A 19,975-nucleotide genomic window follows, 5' to 3' on the forward strand; every position below is an offset into this window, starting at 1 on the left:
GACTGGAATTAACAGACAGACAATATTAAATGACCAGAATATATGATTAACTGACCTAAACAAATTTGAGTCAAGCCAGTCACAGGACTTACAACATGGTCAGAAGGAATGAGGGAGAGGCTGAGAGTGCTGGAGATGGGAGACTGAAGAGAGGAAAGACAAGTGGGAAATGGGTTGGTGGTGGGAGGGGGAGGGGGAGGGGGGGGGAGAGAGAGAGAGAGGGGAAGGGTTCTCTGATCTAAGGTACATATGCTTCCAGTGTCCAGAATATATCCCTCTTCCTATACATCCCTCACTTGTACTACCTGTCCGATATACAGGGTGGTCAGAAAATGTCTGAAACGCTTGTAGTGATGTTGTAGGGAAAGTTGTACTGAGACATAAATGTTAAGAAAAAAATGTGATACATTGCGCCGTTTCCGAGTTATTTAGCATTGAAGTTAGCCAATCAGATCGTCGCGCACGTAAATTCAAGTTTCAGCTAACAAGACAAAGCACTCATTGGGCAACACCGCCCCTGGTAGGCCGCTTGAATGTGAGCGCGCGATGCCCCGATTGGCTAAATTCTACACTAAATAACTCAGAAACGGTTCAACATATCGCATTTTTTTCTTAACATTTATGTCTCAGTACAATCTGCCCTACAACATCACGACAAGCGTTTCAGACATTTTCTGACCACCCTGTATAGGTAATTAAAGAGAGTTATATTACATACAGAGGAGGTAATGTTTTTTTTTTTCCTCAATTCATATTTTCTTTTCCAACATTCAAACAAAACAGTGCAACACTATTTTTCATACTATTTCTACATTCTTCTCTCAGTTTGATAATTTTGCCTTGCCAACACTTTACACCCCACCCCCTTGCCCGTAGCATATAACTGAGCCACATTATGTTGCCAATGATAGACCTTATCATTAATTCCATTGGCCCAGCACACTACATGGCCATTTGCATTCAAATGTCATACAAGTGTGAAAACAAATAATGGCCTATAATTTTTATTTTGTGCTTTGATTTTAAAACATGGCAACTGTAGACATTTTTGAGAGACTGTAATAAAGAGAAAGAGGAAGCCGTAAGGCCAATGAACTGAAGTCTTTAACAAGAAGTAAACTGTAATTAGTAATCATATAAAATATCTATCGCGATATTTTTATAATGCTGTCATTTAATTATAAAAATATATGAAAAGAAAACTTAATTTCCTCAATTTCTCGAGCAAAATGATCCATTTCTTGTTGACAATATTAGGAATAGATTGAAATATATACACTATCAATGGAGGTTCAGAGTGAAAGTCAACTACAGTTTACAAAATATTAGTAATTTACATAAAACAGTCTGCAAAGTAATTACTACAACTTGATATCAACACACTTCTTACATGATGTCATTTTTAATCCCTCCGCCTTCATTTCTGATGAAATATCACAAATGACTACATTGGCTACAAGTAATTCTAAAAGACCATATTATGTATTATAGTGACCAGAATTCTGGAAACAAAGTAACTAAGTGAAATGAGAAATAATCAGCTTGTTGAGATTTCTGTTACTCTCACAATACATCTCATGGGAACTCATTTTATCGTCAGATGTACATATAAAGTCAGATGCAGAATTATTGTGTAAGTTTCAGAAATAAGGTTACCAAAGGAGAGAAAAAAATCTGACCCAACACTGAACTCAACAAAACAAGAAACCCTCTGTGAAGCACGTACATATATAAGCTATTCAGCTCAATTCATGATTATCTGATGCCAGTACTGAGATGAAGTAATACATGAACAAAAGTTATCAAAATTTTAACAATTAAAACAAGGACTGACCTGATATCCATTACAAAATGGCAAGGTTCTACAAACAGAAAGAACAAAACTTTTCTGAGCACAGAAAGTTAAAAATTTTATAATTCTGCCAACACTCGATTTCATAAACCCATGTTGACTTCATACTACAAAGTATTAACAATGTCACACTATGCTATGAGTTCCCTATCTTTACTGATGATGATGATGATGATGATGATGACAGTACAAAGATTTGAGGGAGAGGGAGAATATTTTTGGGATTCTGGACACTGAATACAAACACAATCATCTTACTTCAATTACGCTGGATAAATGACTTTTCTTTCAGAGCTCTGAGATGCACATTTAAATGTTGTATTTCACAAACATAGGTTTTCCTATGTTCAGTATCTATCTTAGTAATCAGAAATAACTGGCATGACTTCAGATGAAAAACCTAGGAAGCACAAGTCTAAAATTTCGCGGCAGTTACAGAAGCACCAATGACCAAAGTGGGCAAGCACTTTTCAGAATGACATGACTTACCTTAAGAATATAAAACGATTTACATCAGTTAAGAAAGCATTTTGTAAATAAAGAAAGCATTGTCCTTGTGTTGGAAAGTGTTAAGGACCTGACAGCACATTTTTCTCCACTTTGCTTTTACCTGCCTATTCATATTTCAGGTAGCCTTCCTTGTTGCCTCTTTGAGGCCACGACCCAGGGGCTGGACCAGGCTGCTGGGGGGTACTCGTACCAGGAGCACTGCCAGTTTGACTGGCGTCGGTTCCCCCAGTGGGAGTACCTTGGCTCATCCAACTGAGAAAACTACCTCCAGCTTGCGCTCCTGCAGCAGGGGGTGCAGCTCCTTGCTGAGGTGCAGGGCCCGGCCCTGGTCCACCTGGTGCTCCAGCAAATCCCGGAGCTCCAGGCTGACCGAATGCTGCCGGACCCGGGCCTCCCTCTGCAGCACCCCCTGGCCCAGGTCCTGGAGCCTGGCCACCTTGTAAATTGCCTATGAGACCCCAGCCCGCCTGATTGAGAGCTGCAGCCACCAGTGCAGGATTGACAGTTACGGCTCCGAGGTTCAATGCACCCATGCCTAGTGGATTGGCAACATTTTGACCAGCCCCACCTGCAGCTGGGCCACCGGCCTGTCCTGTAATACCCAACGCTTGGAGATTGGGCATGTCTAGAGCCCTGCCTCCTGGTCCTGGGCCAGCCCGGTTCCATCCGCCACCACCTGCACCACCTCCTCCCGGACCGCCAGGATGGTGATAGTGGTGCGCAGCTCCTGCCGCTCCCCCGAAAGGGCCTGCCAAGTTCTTCGGCTCCCGAGATCCGAGGCCTCTGCCCCCATAAGAGCGACCGTTTGGATCCGTTTTCGGTGCCGCATTGCTCACATGTACCGAGACTCCTTTGATTATGTGGTCTTCACCACACAAGTTCTGAGCCACTTCTGGATCCAAGAAGGTGACGAAAGCAAATGCACGAAATGGTTTAGGGATGAAGACGTCAGTTACTTCCCCAAATTTGGAGAAATACTCACGCAAGTCATCCGACTGCATATCTTCAGTGCACCGTCCAACAAACACTTTACATGGAACTTGCTGAACCTGTCCCTCCTGTAACAAAAAAAGAATAGACTATGAGCATTTCCAGAAAGTTTCTAGATTTGTGTGTCATAAAAATTATTTCCTCCTCAATCATAAGACAATAAACAGTATCACAAACTCTGTTTCTCAACAAACACATTTACATACCACGGAGAAATACGGGAAGGCTGAGGCAGAATAGGAGGCGAACAAAAGAAAGGAAGAATGAGGGCTGGGGTCTAACGTCTTGCAAACAAGGTCATTGGGAGACAGAGGACACACAAGCTTGCATTAGTGAAGAATGGAGAAGGAAATCAAATATGTGCTTTTCAGAGGAAACATGCTAGCATTTGCCTCAAATGATTTAGGGAAACCTGAATCAAGGTGGCTGGATTAAGATTTGAAATGCCATCCTTCCAAATGAGAGTCCAGCGTGTTAATGAAAGCACCAACTCGCTCAGTGGGAGAGAAGAAATAAGGTACTGTGTTTTAATTTAATGTTTTTCCATAAAGTCACAACCACACCATGTTGTACTACCAAATAAATCACAATATGCATGTATATAAGCATAAATACCCACACAATCAAGATGATGCGGAATTGGTGTGGAGGTCAAGATCAAAAATAAAATCACTTAAAACATATACAAAAGCTACTTCACATGTCCGTTTCCAGTTCACTACTACAAGCAGAGAAATATTATGGTATGGCCAAGCAGAGAAATATTATGGTATGGCCAGCCATCCAATGTAAAATGCTGCCATCAGTGATTACGTGAGGGTGGGTTAAAATTTTAAGTGTGTTGATGAGTATAAGATCCCCAATGAGATAAACAGAAGTACAATCTGAGAAGCTTCAAATAATATTCATAACAATGAAAGCCTACTGTTTGTCCTTTGAATAGTTCCTGAATCTTGGGCAATGCCTTGACAATTTGAAAGTAAGTGCAAGGTCGTTAAACAGTAAACTATCTGCATATTCATCTATGAACAAAAAAATCCAGATTCTTCACCCACAAATGTGCTTCAAACCTTACAACAATCATCATCAACTTGAAACGTGGACATCACTCATCATGGATCCATAACCTTCTGTGCAGCTGAAGCCAAACATATGTACTCATAAAAGAATTTGAGTGACTCTTCAGCAACAACAATAATGTTCCTCACACAACACAATTTGTTTTTATTTTTTAAATTTTTTTCCAATTAAAAAAAAAAGGAGGGGAGAGTGCCGTCAGTGAAGAGTGTGTTGACACTCGTTTTCGTCAACAACAGGTTTACAGAAAACATTTTTCAATATTGAGGTGAAAGATTTCAATTAAATACCATGGGGAATGAAAATATGATGAATACAGCATGACTGAGATGGAAACTAAGAAGGTAAAACAAGGACCAGACATGATGAAAAAATTCCTGTCAATTTACAGTGCAACAAGCACAGTCTTTGTTGGAATGGATATCAGGTACTTAATTTTCTTGCACTGGCTGTATAATTATTGGCAGAGTGAATGAGAGAATAGTTATATTGAAAGAAAAATTTGTATCATTTTGACCACTAAAAGGTATTCATATTCGCTCCTAAGAAAGATGTGGGAGACATATATCACTTTCTAGGAAGGGAGCTTGAAAGAACAGTAACACCTCTCACATAACGTAAATAAACAAGATGCAAGTGCAGCAAAGGGAGCTGCTATTTCTTTCACTTTTAAAATCAGTTTAATAGTAACAGTGGACATATATGGTGTGTTACTGAGCTAACTCCCAAGCAATATTTTAGTCAGAAGTTAAACACACAATTTTATCTTTTCTGATTATGGCAACAAAGATATCAACCTGGACATATGGGATAAGGGTCAAAGAACAGTAAAAGCAAATTCATACTGTTCATTTTATAAAACAGTATGTTATACACAAAAGATAATTATCACTTCCAATGGCTGTTCATATCAGAATAGGGAAAAGGATTTAACGAGTGCTCTGGCTGACTTGAGACTGAAGCTGGAGGTAATTAGTGTCAACCCAACACTAGAATGTCTTTTCAGCCATTAACATAGCTGTCTGTGTTTTTCAATGCTCATTATTTCCACTTTAGTATTTTAGGTCTTGAACCTGAGCATACATGCGTCATCAGTAATATGGAGGAAAATCCCATGTCCAGTTTCTGTTCTTTCCATCCAGTCCACAACTATTTTTTTAAGCTCACTGTTTCACTCAAGTTTGACGTACACAATATACTTATCTTACACAGGCATGTTGAATCCAGCACAATAAATCTTGTGTAACTCAGGTATTGGCCTATAAAATTTGACAATTGAACCTAATGAAGGATAGTTTTACGAATGGGAAGCATACAGAGTTGTTGTAGGAAATACGATTTTGGCATCAAATGAAAGAAACTCTACCTTTTTATGTAACTTTTGCACACTGTTACACTGGGAGGGGGAGAAAAAAAGGGTTCTGTGACATGTGAACTGTAAATGACCAACATACTTATGGGGGGTAGTACATGTCTACAGTCCTGGCACAAGTCGAAATACCTACATGGTAGTACTGTACCATGTCATTAGAGCAGCCAAAACAAAATGATGTAGCTCACTGATATAGTGGAAACAACCTATAGCACTTTGTTTTAGTTCCTCTAGCCACATGCCACGAAGCTGTTACATGGCGATTTCAATGTATTCCAGCACTACAAATATAATAATTAAAAATTTTTATGATTTTTGTACAACTATCATCATTGTTTTAGTGTTTGTTTCCATGTACAGCTGCCTAGTATCTTTCATTCTCTGGGATTCAACAATAAGTCTTACAGGAAACATGCAACCATATTATATAATTGCAATAGTACTGCACAAATGCTGAAAATGTCACTTAGTAATACATCATCAGCTGGTGCTACATCTGACAGTCATGTATGTAACGTACAACTTCAGTTCATCTGTATATCTTGATGTGCCTGCTATCTGATGACAAGTTATCCCAAAATACATAATATTAAAGTCAAAAATGGAAAATGCAGGATGGACGGTAACAATATCATGAGAAGGAATGTTACTACTCACCATATAGTGGAGATGCTGAGTCGCAGACAGGCACAACAAAAAGACTATCATAATTATAGCTTTCGGCCATTAAGGCCTTCATCAACAGTTGCCTGAGACTGCAGTCGTGTGTGTAAGTTGTGTTTGCGTGAGTGTGTATGCGTGTGCATATGTGTGTCTATTGTTGACGAAGGCCTTAATGGCCGAAAGCTATAATTGTGAGATTCTTTCTGTTGTGCCTATCTGCGACACAGCAACTCCGCTATATGGTTAGTAGCAACTTTCCTTCTCATAATATTGTTAATGTTAAAGCCATTCATTCACTAGTTTATGACATTTTACTAAGTGACCTATTCAGCATTTGTGCAGTACTGTTACAGTCTTCCATTCTATCATTAAACTGACTTCTTTACACAGCTACAACAAATATCTGTCACATTGTCATTCTTTCTACTACAGATATCATAATTTCCTTTTCTTTCTTTCTTTCTTTTATGACTTTCTCAGACATGTAAATTTCATCAGTTAAAGCATCACTCTTTTGTATGCAAATTGTGCAGGATCTGAGGAGACTTTATTCATTTTGTTCTCATAATATAACCTTCAGAAGTTGTGTAACAGCAGGCTGATAGCAGCTGTAGAACTTGAGTAGTACAGTGACATTGTGGCACATGGATGCTTTAAGATGGACTGATTCACATACTTCTTAAAAAAAGGATAATTGAACAATGAAATGCTTTAGTATAGTGCATCAATTTCATATGTTCAGCAGTGTAGAGATATAAGAACAAGTTTGTTGCTGCAGTAGGACAGAACTTTTTTGAATTAAAATGCAGTAAAAGGTTTTAATTGGTGTAATAAGACTGAGCATTTAGCATACAATACACACAGTAATTGTCTGCCACCATGACAAAACCACTGGAGATGGCAACAAGAAGAACACACTTCGAAATTATTTTCAAACGTGAAAACTAAGAAAGTGATGGAAGACCAAAGACAACAGCAATGAGAAATTTGTAATAGCATCTTGGCTAAACAACATTTGCAGATGACAGTTTTTAGTACAGAACACATCAACCGATCAAGGCAGACAGTCGTACAAACAAAAAATGTGGAAGTAATTATTTGAGAGAGTCACTGATTAGTTTGAAATAACTATGAAATATATGTGGGTCAAAGCAAAGGCAAACTTTGTTCATGGTAGCAACCTTACAGTAATTTATTTGAAAATAATCATATTTGTTAATCATATGTCAGTGTTTTATATATTCAAATGAACCTTAGTAATCTATAGATGTCTATGAAATCAGAAATCATTGATTTTGCGAAATGTAAAAAATTATTCTGGTGCAATCTCCAATGACAGCTATTGCAGATAACTATTTGGTACTAAATAAAACACAGAACTGCATATCACTATTCCAAAGTTGGAGATTCTTAGCCACAAATAACTGGCAATGCAATGATAACAGCCACACAGACAAGTCAATAATTAGTTTAGTACATAATCCTGTTCAAGAGAGAGAATTCTGATTTGTGAAGCTTCACAATCATCAGCTATAATGAAACCTCTGCTGTTTTGTCATCACTAATCTTCAGAATGCATGTCTTATCAGTCCATCGAAGCAAAAACTGAGATGCTATATGTGTGAGCTTCAATATCTGCAGTTTTAAATGAACATGGTTTCAGCAGGTCATATGGTTTTTCCTGCACTTATACTACATCAATGAGATAGTAGCGACAATCGTGCACTGCCAGTTTAATAACTTTATGCCCATTTTGTTTCGTGATCTCATTTATTTCATTAGAACAGATCATGAGCTTTAAGGCACTGACAAGCAGCAATTCTACTCTGGTTTATGACAATTTGGGGGCATACCATTGCTCAATAAGCAGTGTGATAATATTGGATTTCCTGGTATGCATAGTAGGGGCTTTGTTAGTTTTCAATAAGTCCATACTGGCATTCTACATTACAGTAACTGAATCTGGAGGTGGCATAGCAATAACTGTTTTGTGAATATGTGTTTGAAAATACTGTGCATTATTTTACAATGGCTACTTTAGATTTTCAGCACTGATGCCTTAAATGGAAGCTTACTCATGGAATCAGAGCAGTAGCTGCCGATTGTGCATTAATGATAATAAGATAAGCTCCTTTACCTACTATAATTTTCAGACTACCACTCCTGTCACTAATTTTCTATCACACTGATGTTTCATGATCCTTGCTTATATATATTTTCTGAATGTAACTAATGTACAGTGTTCCACTGTTTCCTGTCTCAGATCTCTTTTATTCTTCTTTGCAGACACAATATCACTTCTCTCTATAAGTAATATCCTGCCATCAGTAATTTAATCAAGGCAGCAGCCCATATCCTTTAATGTTTGTAAATTTTATATTGATATTCATTAAAATTCACAGCTTCATTCGTATGCAAAACTAAGTTTTCTGTAGTTGGTTATTGCCCTTTAGAATACACTGAATATGTAGCCTTGTGAATCTTATAATGAGACTTTGACATTTTAGAGCAGTATGGTCAAGACTTAAGAACTTGTGTTGACCCTTTTTGTAGATTCCATTTGTTCACCACCATCAGTATCTGAATCATCCGAGGACAACAGAGCAGCAAGTTCCTTGTGAACCTCATCTGGAACACTGCGTACAGTTTTTGGCATTGTAAATAACCCACAGTTTGTGAGATTTTTAAATTAAGTTTCATTTTCTTTATTAAGAGCACATAAGTCCTTTTAATGATGTAAATTGTTTTTGGGAAAAAAAAAAAAAAAAGTGCAGCTGCGCTTTTCCAAGAACTCAATCTATGAATCAAGGCATCATGATAGAAGGGAATCATTGAATCTGTTTCAACGTCATAAGCAGAGTGTGGTTTCAGCAGTCTTTGTTGTTCATACTGGGATTGGGACAGTGATGTAAGCCCTTCTTCAGAATTATTAAAAATGGTTTGATGCACTCTGAATAACCATTTGTGTAAGATGGTAAGCCAAGTCCGGCAGATGCATCCAAATGTCACAAGCAAAATAATTTAATGAGACACCTTGAAGCTGTCTTGTAAGAAAACATTTCTACTTTTAGCACATACTTGACAACTAAGTTGGCAACAAATGGCTCTGTGTGTCTGTGGACTACAAAGTTGCAAATTTCTTGGTTATAATTAAAAAAGGAAAACAGGCTATCATCCATCAATAGATAATTGTACAAAAGTACTCCTTCAAGTACTAGACATACCTACATGGTTGCTTCTTGAGCAATACTAACCCATGCTGTGTTTTAACTATTGGTGGTACATCTACACAGTTGTGTCCAGGAACATACCAACTTACCCATGTTGTGTTTTAATTGTTGGTCGCAGTCTGGTAATTAGGGTTATAATTTTTGGTGGTTACCAACAACATTAAAACTTAAAACACAGTGCACATTAGCCTGCTCTTTCCAATGAAAGAAGAATGAAGAAATTGATGTTGCATTGCTAAATATCATAATTAAAAAGTACATGCAAATTTGACACACAACGTTTCTGATAGTACGCTTACATAACAACAACTTCTAGAATACTCACAAATAACTGCTGCAGTTTGGTACAATTCTTAACAAATTGTTTGTCCAAAACTCATTGCAGTCACAAAGTGAATGAGCAATTGTCACAAGTGATTTTTCCCAACTTTGACTTAGCATGGCAAGAAAATGGTGAATGACACAGCCTTGAAATTTTAAGTGTGAAGAACACAAAACACTGTATCTATTCCAAATACAGTACACTGCTTATGCCACAACTAGTTGTGATTTTCAGCTGACTTCAACTTGGCCAAATCTGTCATAGACCTTGCATAATATTTTTTAGCCATTCTTGGCAATTTTTTAGCTGTATGGGTATTAGGCTGTGGTCTAAGGCATGTTTCTGTGCCTAATGTTTCATCTCCCAATGCTGGAGATGTCCTCAACGGATACAAATATTTTGATAGTTACTTTTTGAAACCGAACAATTTCATCAAGTCATCCACAGAAAGCCTCCTAAAACCTTGATTCTTTTTACTTTGAAATATAATTTCATACATATTTGTTTTATTCTACAGGAAATATCTGCACAAAATTTCATTCAATTTGGAGATAGTCGCATGGGAATGATTTCTAAAATTGGTCACTTGATGTGGAATGACCCTACAGTTCTAGCTTGTTAGTGTAGCATTTTGTGCTCTCTAGTCAGTCACCTGTAACAAACGCTACGAGAACAATATAGTCGCCAACACACAAACACGAAAGTGAAAACTGCCACTGAATGTTCAAAGCACACTCAGTTACACATAGAAAAACAGAAGCAAAAGAGTAACGCTACTACCTGCAGCGTAACATAGTGTTCTCCCTCTTGCCAATGTGGATCTTCTCCACCCTGCAGCGTAACAACAGTATTTTCCGTCTTGCTAATGTGCATCTTCCCTGCCTTCTTAACTATACAGCATGCCTAGCACTCATGGATCCCTTAATGCTTCTGCATTTTCAGGATTTTCTCTATCTTCCATAATCACTGAAAGTTAATGCAGCTATTTCACATATTTCTATTTTTTAAACAAATTGTTATTCATGATTCGCATGTCAAATGTCACCAACAACTATCTCTGGGCAGTGTTGCACTTACAGTTATTATCTGTTTCTACACTAGCCAAGTTGGGACACTGGAGTTCATACCCCTTGTGAAAATGGCTTGAGCAATGTAGACTTTAAAAAGTTCAGAACATAGCACTTACACAAATTCTTCAATTGAATCATGTTCTGAATACTTTTAATCTGACATCTACACCATTACTGTATTAAGTAATCCTTCTTTTCTGAGAGAGTTTACTGGCCACTTACAGCAAGTTTATTGAAGACAGAGCACCAGTTAAGAACACAAGAATGAACTGGGCATGGACTCATGGCTGCAATCAGTCTGGTGAAACTTCAGGCACAGGCAGAATTGAAGCTGTAAGAGCAGGTCGTGAGTCGTGCCTGGATAGCTCAATCTGTAACAACATTACCCGCAAAAGGCAAGGGTCCGAGTTGAATCACTGTCTGGGACACAGTTTTAATCTGGCAAAGTTTTATATGACACGACAGCAGAGAGAAAGATTAATTTTTGTATCAGTATATTAACCTGAAGTAATGTAGGGAAACTGCAGGAAAGTTAAATCCGGGAAGCCAACTGCTATTTTGAACCAGTTCCTCATGTATCTTAACTGACATGTCACCTTGCACAATGTGGTGTCCTTGCATTAACTGGAAAAAGGAGTATCACTCTGATGCCAAAAATTAGTGTAAAATTTAAGAAAGTGCTGTAATTAACAGTGGTTTGTGATTTACAGGAGCAATGTAGTTTTAACAAAGGGAGACAGACACTTCTCCACTTTTTCTTATAATTACAGGAAGAAAATGTTGCTCTCTAGTTAACTAAAAGGTGACTTCAGGCAATTCCCCCCCCCCCCCCCCTACATAAACCCATAAAAAATACACCAATCCTATGAAATGCTGTCAAGAATGTAACAGTAAAAACTGGCATTATAGGATTTTTCATTATAGAATTACTCTTTGCAAAAATTTTCCAATAACTATGGCACCACAACTGTAACATGGAAAAATGTTTATTGTACATTAACAGACTGAATTATCTTTAAATGCACAACACTATATGATGCACATTATACCATCTAATACTGTAAATTTGCAAAAATCAAACCTCAATCTATTTAAACATTATGTTAACTTACTGTAGATAACTTAACTATTTTGGCCAATTTAGCGATGTAATAAACAGAAAAGTTAGATGGATATTTTACAAGAACATGAACATAGTGAAAATTATCAGTGCTACTAAATGGGATGAGAACTATAGTAAACCCTTATTAAAACAGAGAAAGAGTGTGATATCTCTCTCTCTTTCTCTCTCTCTCTCTCCATCCCCCTTTTTCCTCACATGTATACACAAAGGTATACATTGGGAGAGGTTACAGAGCAAATCAACTGCTTCCACAATATATTCAGAGGATGCTTGGACTTGTTCTCACAACAGTAATAAATATTCTCTTAATGCTTACATTAAGTAATGTTTCCCTGTATTCCTGAAGCTTTCAATCATTGTAATACCACTTCTATACTTTATGTGGGGTATAATATGAGTAGGCTTATTGTACAGAGCGTTTGTTGAAGATCTTTCACAGAAGAAATTTCTTCTGTGAAAGACCTTTGACAAAAGGTTTGCATGATAAGACTACTCATATTATACTCCACATAATGTGTAGAAATGGTACTACAATGATTCACAACTTCAAGAATACAAGGAAAAATTTAGTGGTTGGTTGGTTTGGGGGAGGGCACCAAAAAAGTGAGATCATCAGTCCCATCTGATTAGGAAAGGAAGTCAGCCATGCCCTTTCAAAGGACCCATCCCAGAATTCGTCTGAAGCAATTTAGGGAAATCATGGAAAATCTAAATCATGATGGCCGGGCGTGGGTTTGAACCATCGTCCTCCCGAATGAGAGTATAATGTGCTATCCACTGTGCCACCTCATCCAGTGAAAAATTTATTAACATAAGGATTAAGAGAATGTTTATTTACTACAATTCTGAAAACAAGCCCAAGCATATTCTGAAGATAATGTGGAAGCAACAAATTTGCTCCAAGCAGGACTATCTAACCATTCCCAATGCAGCTTCCCTGCACAAATGAGAAATGCTTCCAGTGACAGTCAATAAAAGCTGAGAGGTGCAGGTTAAAAAGAACGCGAAAAGTGCTGTTGCTACTGGTCCTACCACCTGGCCTGGAAATTCAACTGTCTGCAAGCTGACAACTTCTACAAGTATTTATGAATATAACTTGACAAGAATTTTTACGTGCCAACACATCACTGTTACATACAAACATCTCTATCTGGAATAGCAACTATTTGGCATGAGGTATTAATAAAAGGAATTACACTGAGGTGACAAAAGTCATGGGATAGCAATATGCACATATACAGATGGTGGTACTATCACATACACAAGGTATAAAAGGGCTGTGTATTGGCGAAACTTTCATTTGTACTGAGGTGATTTATAAGAAAAGGTTTCCAATGTGATTATTGCCTCATGATGTGGGACATTCCAATTCAAAAATCATTAAGGAATTCAATATTCCAAGATCCACAGTGTCAAGAGTGTGAACAGGAATCAATGTGGGATGCACAACAAATGTATTCGTTGTTAATGGGCTATGGCAGCAGATCGCCAACACGACTGCTGTATTGCCTGCAGTGCCCTGCCTGGGCTCATGATCATATCGGCTTGACCCTAGACAACTGGAATACCATGGCCTGGTCAGATGAGGCCCGATTTCAGTTGGTAAGAGCTGATAGTAGGGTTCGAGTGTGCCGCAGACCCCACAAAGTCATGGACCCAGGTTGTCAACACGGTACTGTAGACGTTGGTGGTGGCTTCTTAATGGTGTGGGCTGTGTGAATGGGGACTGAATTCTTTGGTCCAATTGAACCAATCACTGACTGGAAATGGTTATGTTCGACTACTTGGAGACTTAATGTTCCCAAACAATGATGGAACTTTTATGGATGACAATGCGCCACGTCACCAGGCCACAGCTGTTCACAATTGGTTTGAAGAATATTCTGGAGAATTTGAGTGAATGATTTGGCCACCCAAATCACCCAACATGAATCCCATCAAACATTTATGGAATGTAATCCAGAGGTCAGTCCACGCACAAAATCCTGCACTGGCAACACTTCTGCAACTATGGATGCCTACAAAGGCAGCATTACTCAATATTTCTACAGGTGACTTCCAACGACATGCTGAGGCCATGTTACATCTACATCTGCATCTACATAGTTACTCTGTAATTCACACTTAAATGCCTGCAGAGGGTTCATCGAACCATTTTCCTACTAGTTCTCTATCATTCCACTCTTGAATGGTGTGTGGGAAAAAAGGAACACCTAAATTTTTCCGTTCGATCTCTGATTTCTATTATTTTATTATGATGATCATTTCTCCCTACGTAGGTGGGTGTCAACAAAATACACTACTGGCCATTAAAATTGATACACCAAGAAGAAATGCACATGATAAACAGGTATTCATTGGACAAATATATTATACTAGAACTGACATGTGATTACATTTTCATGCAATTTGGGTGCATAGATCCTGAGAAATCAGTACGGAGAACAAACTCCTTTGGCCGTAATAACAACCTTGATATGCCCGGGCACTGAGTCAAACAGAGCTTGGATGGCGTGTACAGGTACAACTGCCCATTCAGCTTCAACACGATACCACAGTTCATCAAGGGTAGTGAATGGCGTATTGTGATGAGCCAGTTGCTCGGCCACCATTGACCAGACATTTTCAATTGGTGAGAGATCTGGAAAATGTGCTGGCCAGGGCAGCAGTTGAACATTTTCTGTTTCCAGAAAGGCCCGTACAGGACCTGCAAAATGCGGTCGTGCATTATCCTGCTGAAATGTAGGGTTTCGCAGGGATCGAATGAAGGGTAGAGCCACGGGTTGTAACACATCTGAAATGTAACATCAACTGTGCAAAGTGCCGTCAATGCGACCAAGAGGTGACCGAGACGTGTAACCAATGGCACCCAATACCATCACGCCGGGTGATACGCCAGTATGGTGATGACGTATACACGCTTCCAATGTGCGTTCACCGCAATGTCACCAAACATGGATGCGACCATAATGATGCCATAAACAGAGCCTGGATTCATCCGAAAAAATGACATTTTGCCTTTTGTGCAGCCAGGTTTGTCGTTGAGTACACCAGCGCAGGCGCTCCTGTCTGTGATGCAGCGTCAAAAGTAACCGCAGCCATGGTCTCCGAGCTAATAGTCCATACTGCTGCAAACGTCGTTGAACTGTTCATGCAGATGATTGTTGTATTGCAAACATCCCCATTTGTTGACTCAGGGATCGAGACGTAGCTGCACGATCCGTTACAGCCATGCGGATAAGATGCCTGTCATCTTGACTGCTAGTGATACGAGGCCGTTGGGATCCAGCACGGCATTCCTTATTGCCCTCCTGAACCAACCGATTCCATATTCTGCTAACAGTCATCGGGTCTCAACCAACGCGAGCAGCAATGTCGTGATACGATAAACCGCAATCGCCATCGGCTACAATCCGACCTTTATCAAAGTTGGAAACGTGATGGTACGCATTTCTCCTCCTTACACGAGGCATCACAACAACGTTTCACCAGGCAACGCTGATCAACTGCTGTTTGTGTATGAGAAATCGGTTGGAAACATTCCTCATGTCAGCACGTTGTAGGCGTCGCCACCAGCACCAACCTTGTGTGAACACTCGGAAAGCTAATCATTTGCATATCACAGCATCTTCTTCCTGTCGGTTAAATTTCGCGTCTGTAGCACATCATCTTCGTGGTGTAGCAATTTTAATGGCCAGTAGTGTATTTCCGCATTCAGAAAAGAAAGTTAGTGACTGAAATTTCATAAATAGATCTCGCTGCAAAGAAAACTGCCTTTCTTTCAGTGACTGCCACCCCAACTCGCGTATCATATCAGTGACACTCTCACCCCTATTGCGCAATAATACGAAACGAGCTGCCCTTCTTTGCACTTTTTCGATGTCCTTCGTCAATCCTACCTGGTAATGATCCCACACCGCGCAGCAATATTCCAGCAGAGGACGGACAAGTGTACGGTAGGCTGTCTCTTTCGTGGGTTTGTCGCACCTCCTAAGTGTTCTGCCAACAAAGCACAGTCTTTGTTTCGCCTTCCTCACAATATTATCTATGTCATCTTTCCAATTTAAGTTGCTCGTAATTGTAATTCCTAGATATTTAGTTGAATTGACAGCCCTTAGATTTGTGCGATTTATCACATACCCAAAATTTATCGGATTTATTTTAGTACCCATGTGGATGACCTCGCACTTTTCTTTGTTTAGTGCTAATTGCCCCCCTTTTCGCACCATACAGAAACTCTCTCTAGATCATTTTGTAATTGGAATTGATCATCTGATGATTTTACTAGGCGGTAAATTACAGTGTCATCTGCAAACAATCTAAGGGAGCTGCTCAGATTATCACCTATATCATTTATGTAAATCAGAAACAGCAGAGGGCCTATGATACTACCTTGCGGAACGCCAGATATCACTTCTGTTCTACTCGATGATTTACCATCAATCACTACAAACTGTGACCTCTCTCAGAGGAAATCACGAATCCAGTCACACAACTAAGATGATACTCCATATGCACGCAACTTGATTAATAGTTGCTTGTGAGGAACGGTATCAAAAGCCTTCTGGAAATCTAGAAATATGTAATTGATCTGAGATCACTTGTCGACAGCACTGATTACTTCATGGGAATAAAGAGCTAGCTGTATAGCACAAGAACGATATTGTCTGAATCCGTGTTGGTTCTGTATCAGTAAGTCATTTTATTCAAGTTGATTCATCATGTTTGAGCACAGTATACACTCCAAAATCCTACTGCAAATTCAGTGATATGGGTCTGTAAGTCAATAGATTACTCCTATTTCCTTTTTTGAATATTTGTGTGACTTGTGCTACTTTCCAGTCTTTAGGTGGTGGTGGTTAGTGTTTAACGTCCCGTCGACAACGAGGTCATTAGAGACGGAGCGCAAGCTCGGGTTAGGGAAGGATTGGGAAGGAAATCGGCCATGCCCTTTCAAAGGAACCATCCCGGCATTTGTCTGAAACGATTTAGGGAAATCACGGAAAACCTAAATCAGGATGGCCGGAGACGGGATTGAACCGTCGTCCTCCCGAATGCGAGTCCAGTGTGCTAACCACTGCGCCACCTCGCTCGGTCCCAGTCTTTAGGAATAGACCTTTTGTCAAGTGAGCGGTTGAATATAATTGCTAAGAAAGGCACTATTGTGTCTGCACACTCTGATAGGAACCTGATTGGTATACCATCTGGACCGGAACACTTGCCCTTCTTAGGTGATTTGAGTTGTTTCGCAACACCTAAGATATCTACTTTTATGTCACGCATGCTAACAGCTGCCGTGGTTTCGAATTCTGGAATATTTACTTCGTCTTCTTTCATGAAGGAATTACAGAAAATTTTATATACTAACTCCACTTTAGTGGTACCATCATCAGTAACATTTCCATCGCTGTCGCTCAGTGATGCTATTGACTGTTTTTTGTCACTGGTGTACTTTACACATGACCAGAATCTCTTTGGGTTTTCTATGATATCTTGAGACAATATTTCGTTGTGGAAACTATTAAAAGCATCTCACATTGACGTCCGCACTAAATTTCGAGCTTCCGTGAAACTTAGCCAGTCTTGGGGATTTTGTGTTGTTCTGAATTTGGCATGCTTTTTTCGCTGCTTCTGCAACAGTGTTCTGACGTGTTTTGTGTACCATGATGGATCAGTCCTATCTCTTATTAACTTATGCAGTATGAATCTATCTATTGCTGTCGATACTGTATCTTTGAATTTGAGCCATATCTGGTCTACACTTATATAATTAGCTTGGAAGGAATGGAGACTCTCTCTTAGGAAATCATCAAGCAAATTTTTATCAGCTGTTTTAAATAGATATATTTTACGTTTATTTTTAGTGGTTTTGATTGATACGGTTTTGAGCCTCACTAAAATGACCTTGTGTTCACTAATCCCTGTATCCATCATGACGCTCTCTATTAGATCAGGATCATTTGTGACTAAGACGTCAAGTGTGTTTCCACAACTATTTACAATTCGTGTGGGCTCATGAACTAATTGTTCAAAGTAATTCTCAGAGAAAGCATTTAGTGCAATTTCAGAAGATGTTTTTTGTCTACCACCAGCTTTGAAAAAGTATTTTCGCCAACAAATTGGCTGATTGAAGTCTCCACCAATTATAACTGTATGAGTGGTGTACTTATTTGTAATGAGATTCAAGTTTTCTTTGAAGCGTTCAGCTATTATATCATCTGAGTCAGGGGGTTGGTAGAAGGAGCCAATTATTATTTTGGTACAGCTGTTGAGTATAACCTCTACCCATAGTAATTCGCAGGAACTATCTTTTTCAACTTTACTACAAGATAAACTACTACCAACAGACACAAACACACAACCCCCTTCTTGATCTAATCTATCCTTTCTGAACATGGTTTACGCTTCTGTAAAAATTTCAGCAGAATTTATCTTTGGCTTTAGCCAGCTTTCTGTTCCTATGATTTCAGCTTCAGTGCTTTCTATCAGCACTTGAAGCTCTGGTACTTTTCCAACACAGCTAAGACAATTTACAACTACAATACCGACTGTTGCTTGGTCGATTCTCGTCATTTCTTTGCCCTGTACCCTTTGAGATTGGAGCCCTTTTTGATCTTTCCCCAGACTGTCTAACCTAAAAAACCGCCCAGTCCACGCCACACAGCCCCTACTACCTGTGTAGCCACCTCCTGTGTGTAGGGGACACATGACCTATTTAGCGGAACCCGAAACCCCACTACCCTATGGAGCAAGTCGAGGAATTTGCAGCCTACATGGTCGCAGAACCGTCTGAGCCCATGATTCAGGCCCTCCACTCGGCTCTGTACCAAAGGTCCGCAATCAGTCCTGTCGACGATGCTGCAGATGGTGAGCTCTGCCTTCATCTCACTAGCAAGACTGGCAGTCTTCACCAACTCGGATAGCCACCGGAAACCAGAGAGAATTACACTGAATTGCTGCATTAGGGTAGGCAGAAGCATGTCCGACACAACATTAGGAGGTATTCCATGACTTTTGTCACCTCAGTGTACATTTTAAATGACTGAAGAATGTAAAGTATTACCCATACCAAAAACGAAGCCATTTGTCATGACAATTATCCCCCACCCTGTGGTGTGGGTTATACGTCTTAATTTAACTGTACCTCTTCAATATCAGAAATCTATATTTCATCAGTTATTCATACTCAGAATTTGTTTCGGATGATAGCAATTGTCAAGTTGTTTTTGAACTGCATAATATCATCACACCACTCTCTCTGCTCTAGCTTTTAAACGTGATTCAGACACACATATTAGTAACACTACCCAAGGGAATTAATGATTTCATTGTGATCACATAACTACTGTTAAACTTTACAATCATGTTTAAATTACATTTCATGACTAAACTGTTACAAATAACTTTCATATAAATGTATACACTGACTGAAATAAAAATCACAACACCAAAAAGTAATTAATGTAGAGTAATAAAATTTCGGGAATACATTTGTTTAGGTAACATATTTAAGAGATTAACATTGCAAGATCACAGGTTAATGTAAGCATGAGATAAAAACCACTGCAAATGTGAAATGCTGGTACACTGATAACCACTGTAGCCACCAGAACGTTGAATCACGAATGCAAACACGCATGCTTTCTGTTGTACAACTGCTGGATGTCAGTTTGTTGAGTGGAGTTCCATCCCTATTGCACTTGGTTGTCCAGTATGGGGACAGTTAATGCTGGCTGTAGATGGCACTGGAGTTTTTATTTGACATG

At 39.2% G+C, this 19,975-nt stretch overlaps 1 protein-coding gene across 2 annotated transcripts in view; it reads right to left on the minus strand.

Annotated features, from left to right (window-relative positions):
- Nucleotides 1–1,347: 1,347 nt before the first annotated feature.
- The window catches only part of LOC124721338 (TAR DNA-binding protein 43-like), a 71,682-nt gene continuing 53,054 nt past the window's right edge, over nucleotides 1,348–19,975 (minus strand). For both annotated transcript variants that reach the window (XM_047246257.1, XM_047246256.1), the window contains exon 4: nucleotides 1,348–3,420. In XM_047246257.1, coding sequence (XP_047102213.1) covers nucleotides 2,467–3,420 — 954 coding nt within the window. In that variant the 3' untranslated portion in view covers nucleotides 1,348–2,466. The remainder of the gene's footprint in view (nucleotides 3,421–19,975) is intronic.

Source organism: Schistocerca piceifrons, chromosome X, assembly GCF_021461385.2.
Source record: "Schistocerca piceifrons isolate TAMUIC-IGC-003096 chromosome X, iqSchPice1.1, whole genome shotgun sequence".
NCBI lineage: Eukaryota > Metazoa > Arthropoda > Insecta > Orthoptera > Acrididae > Schistocerca > Schistocerca piceifrons.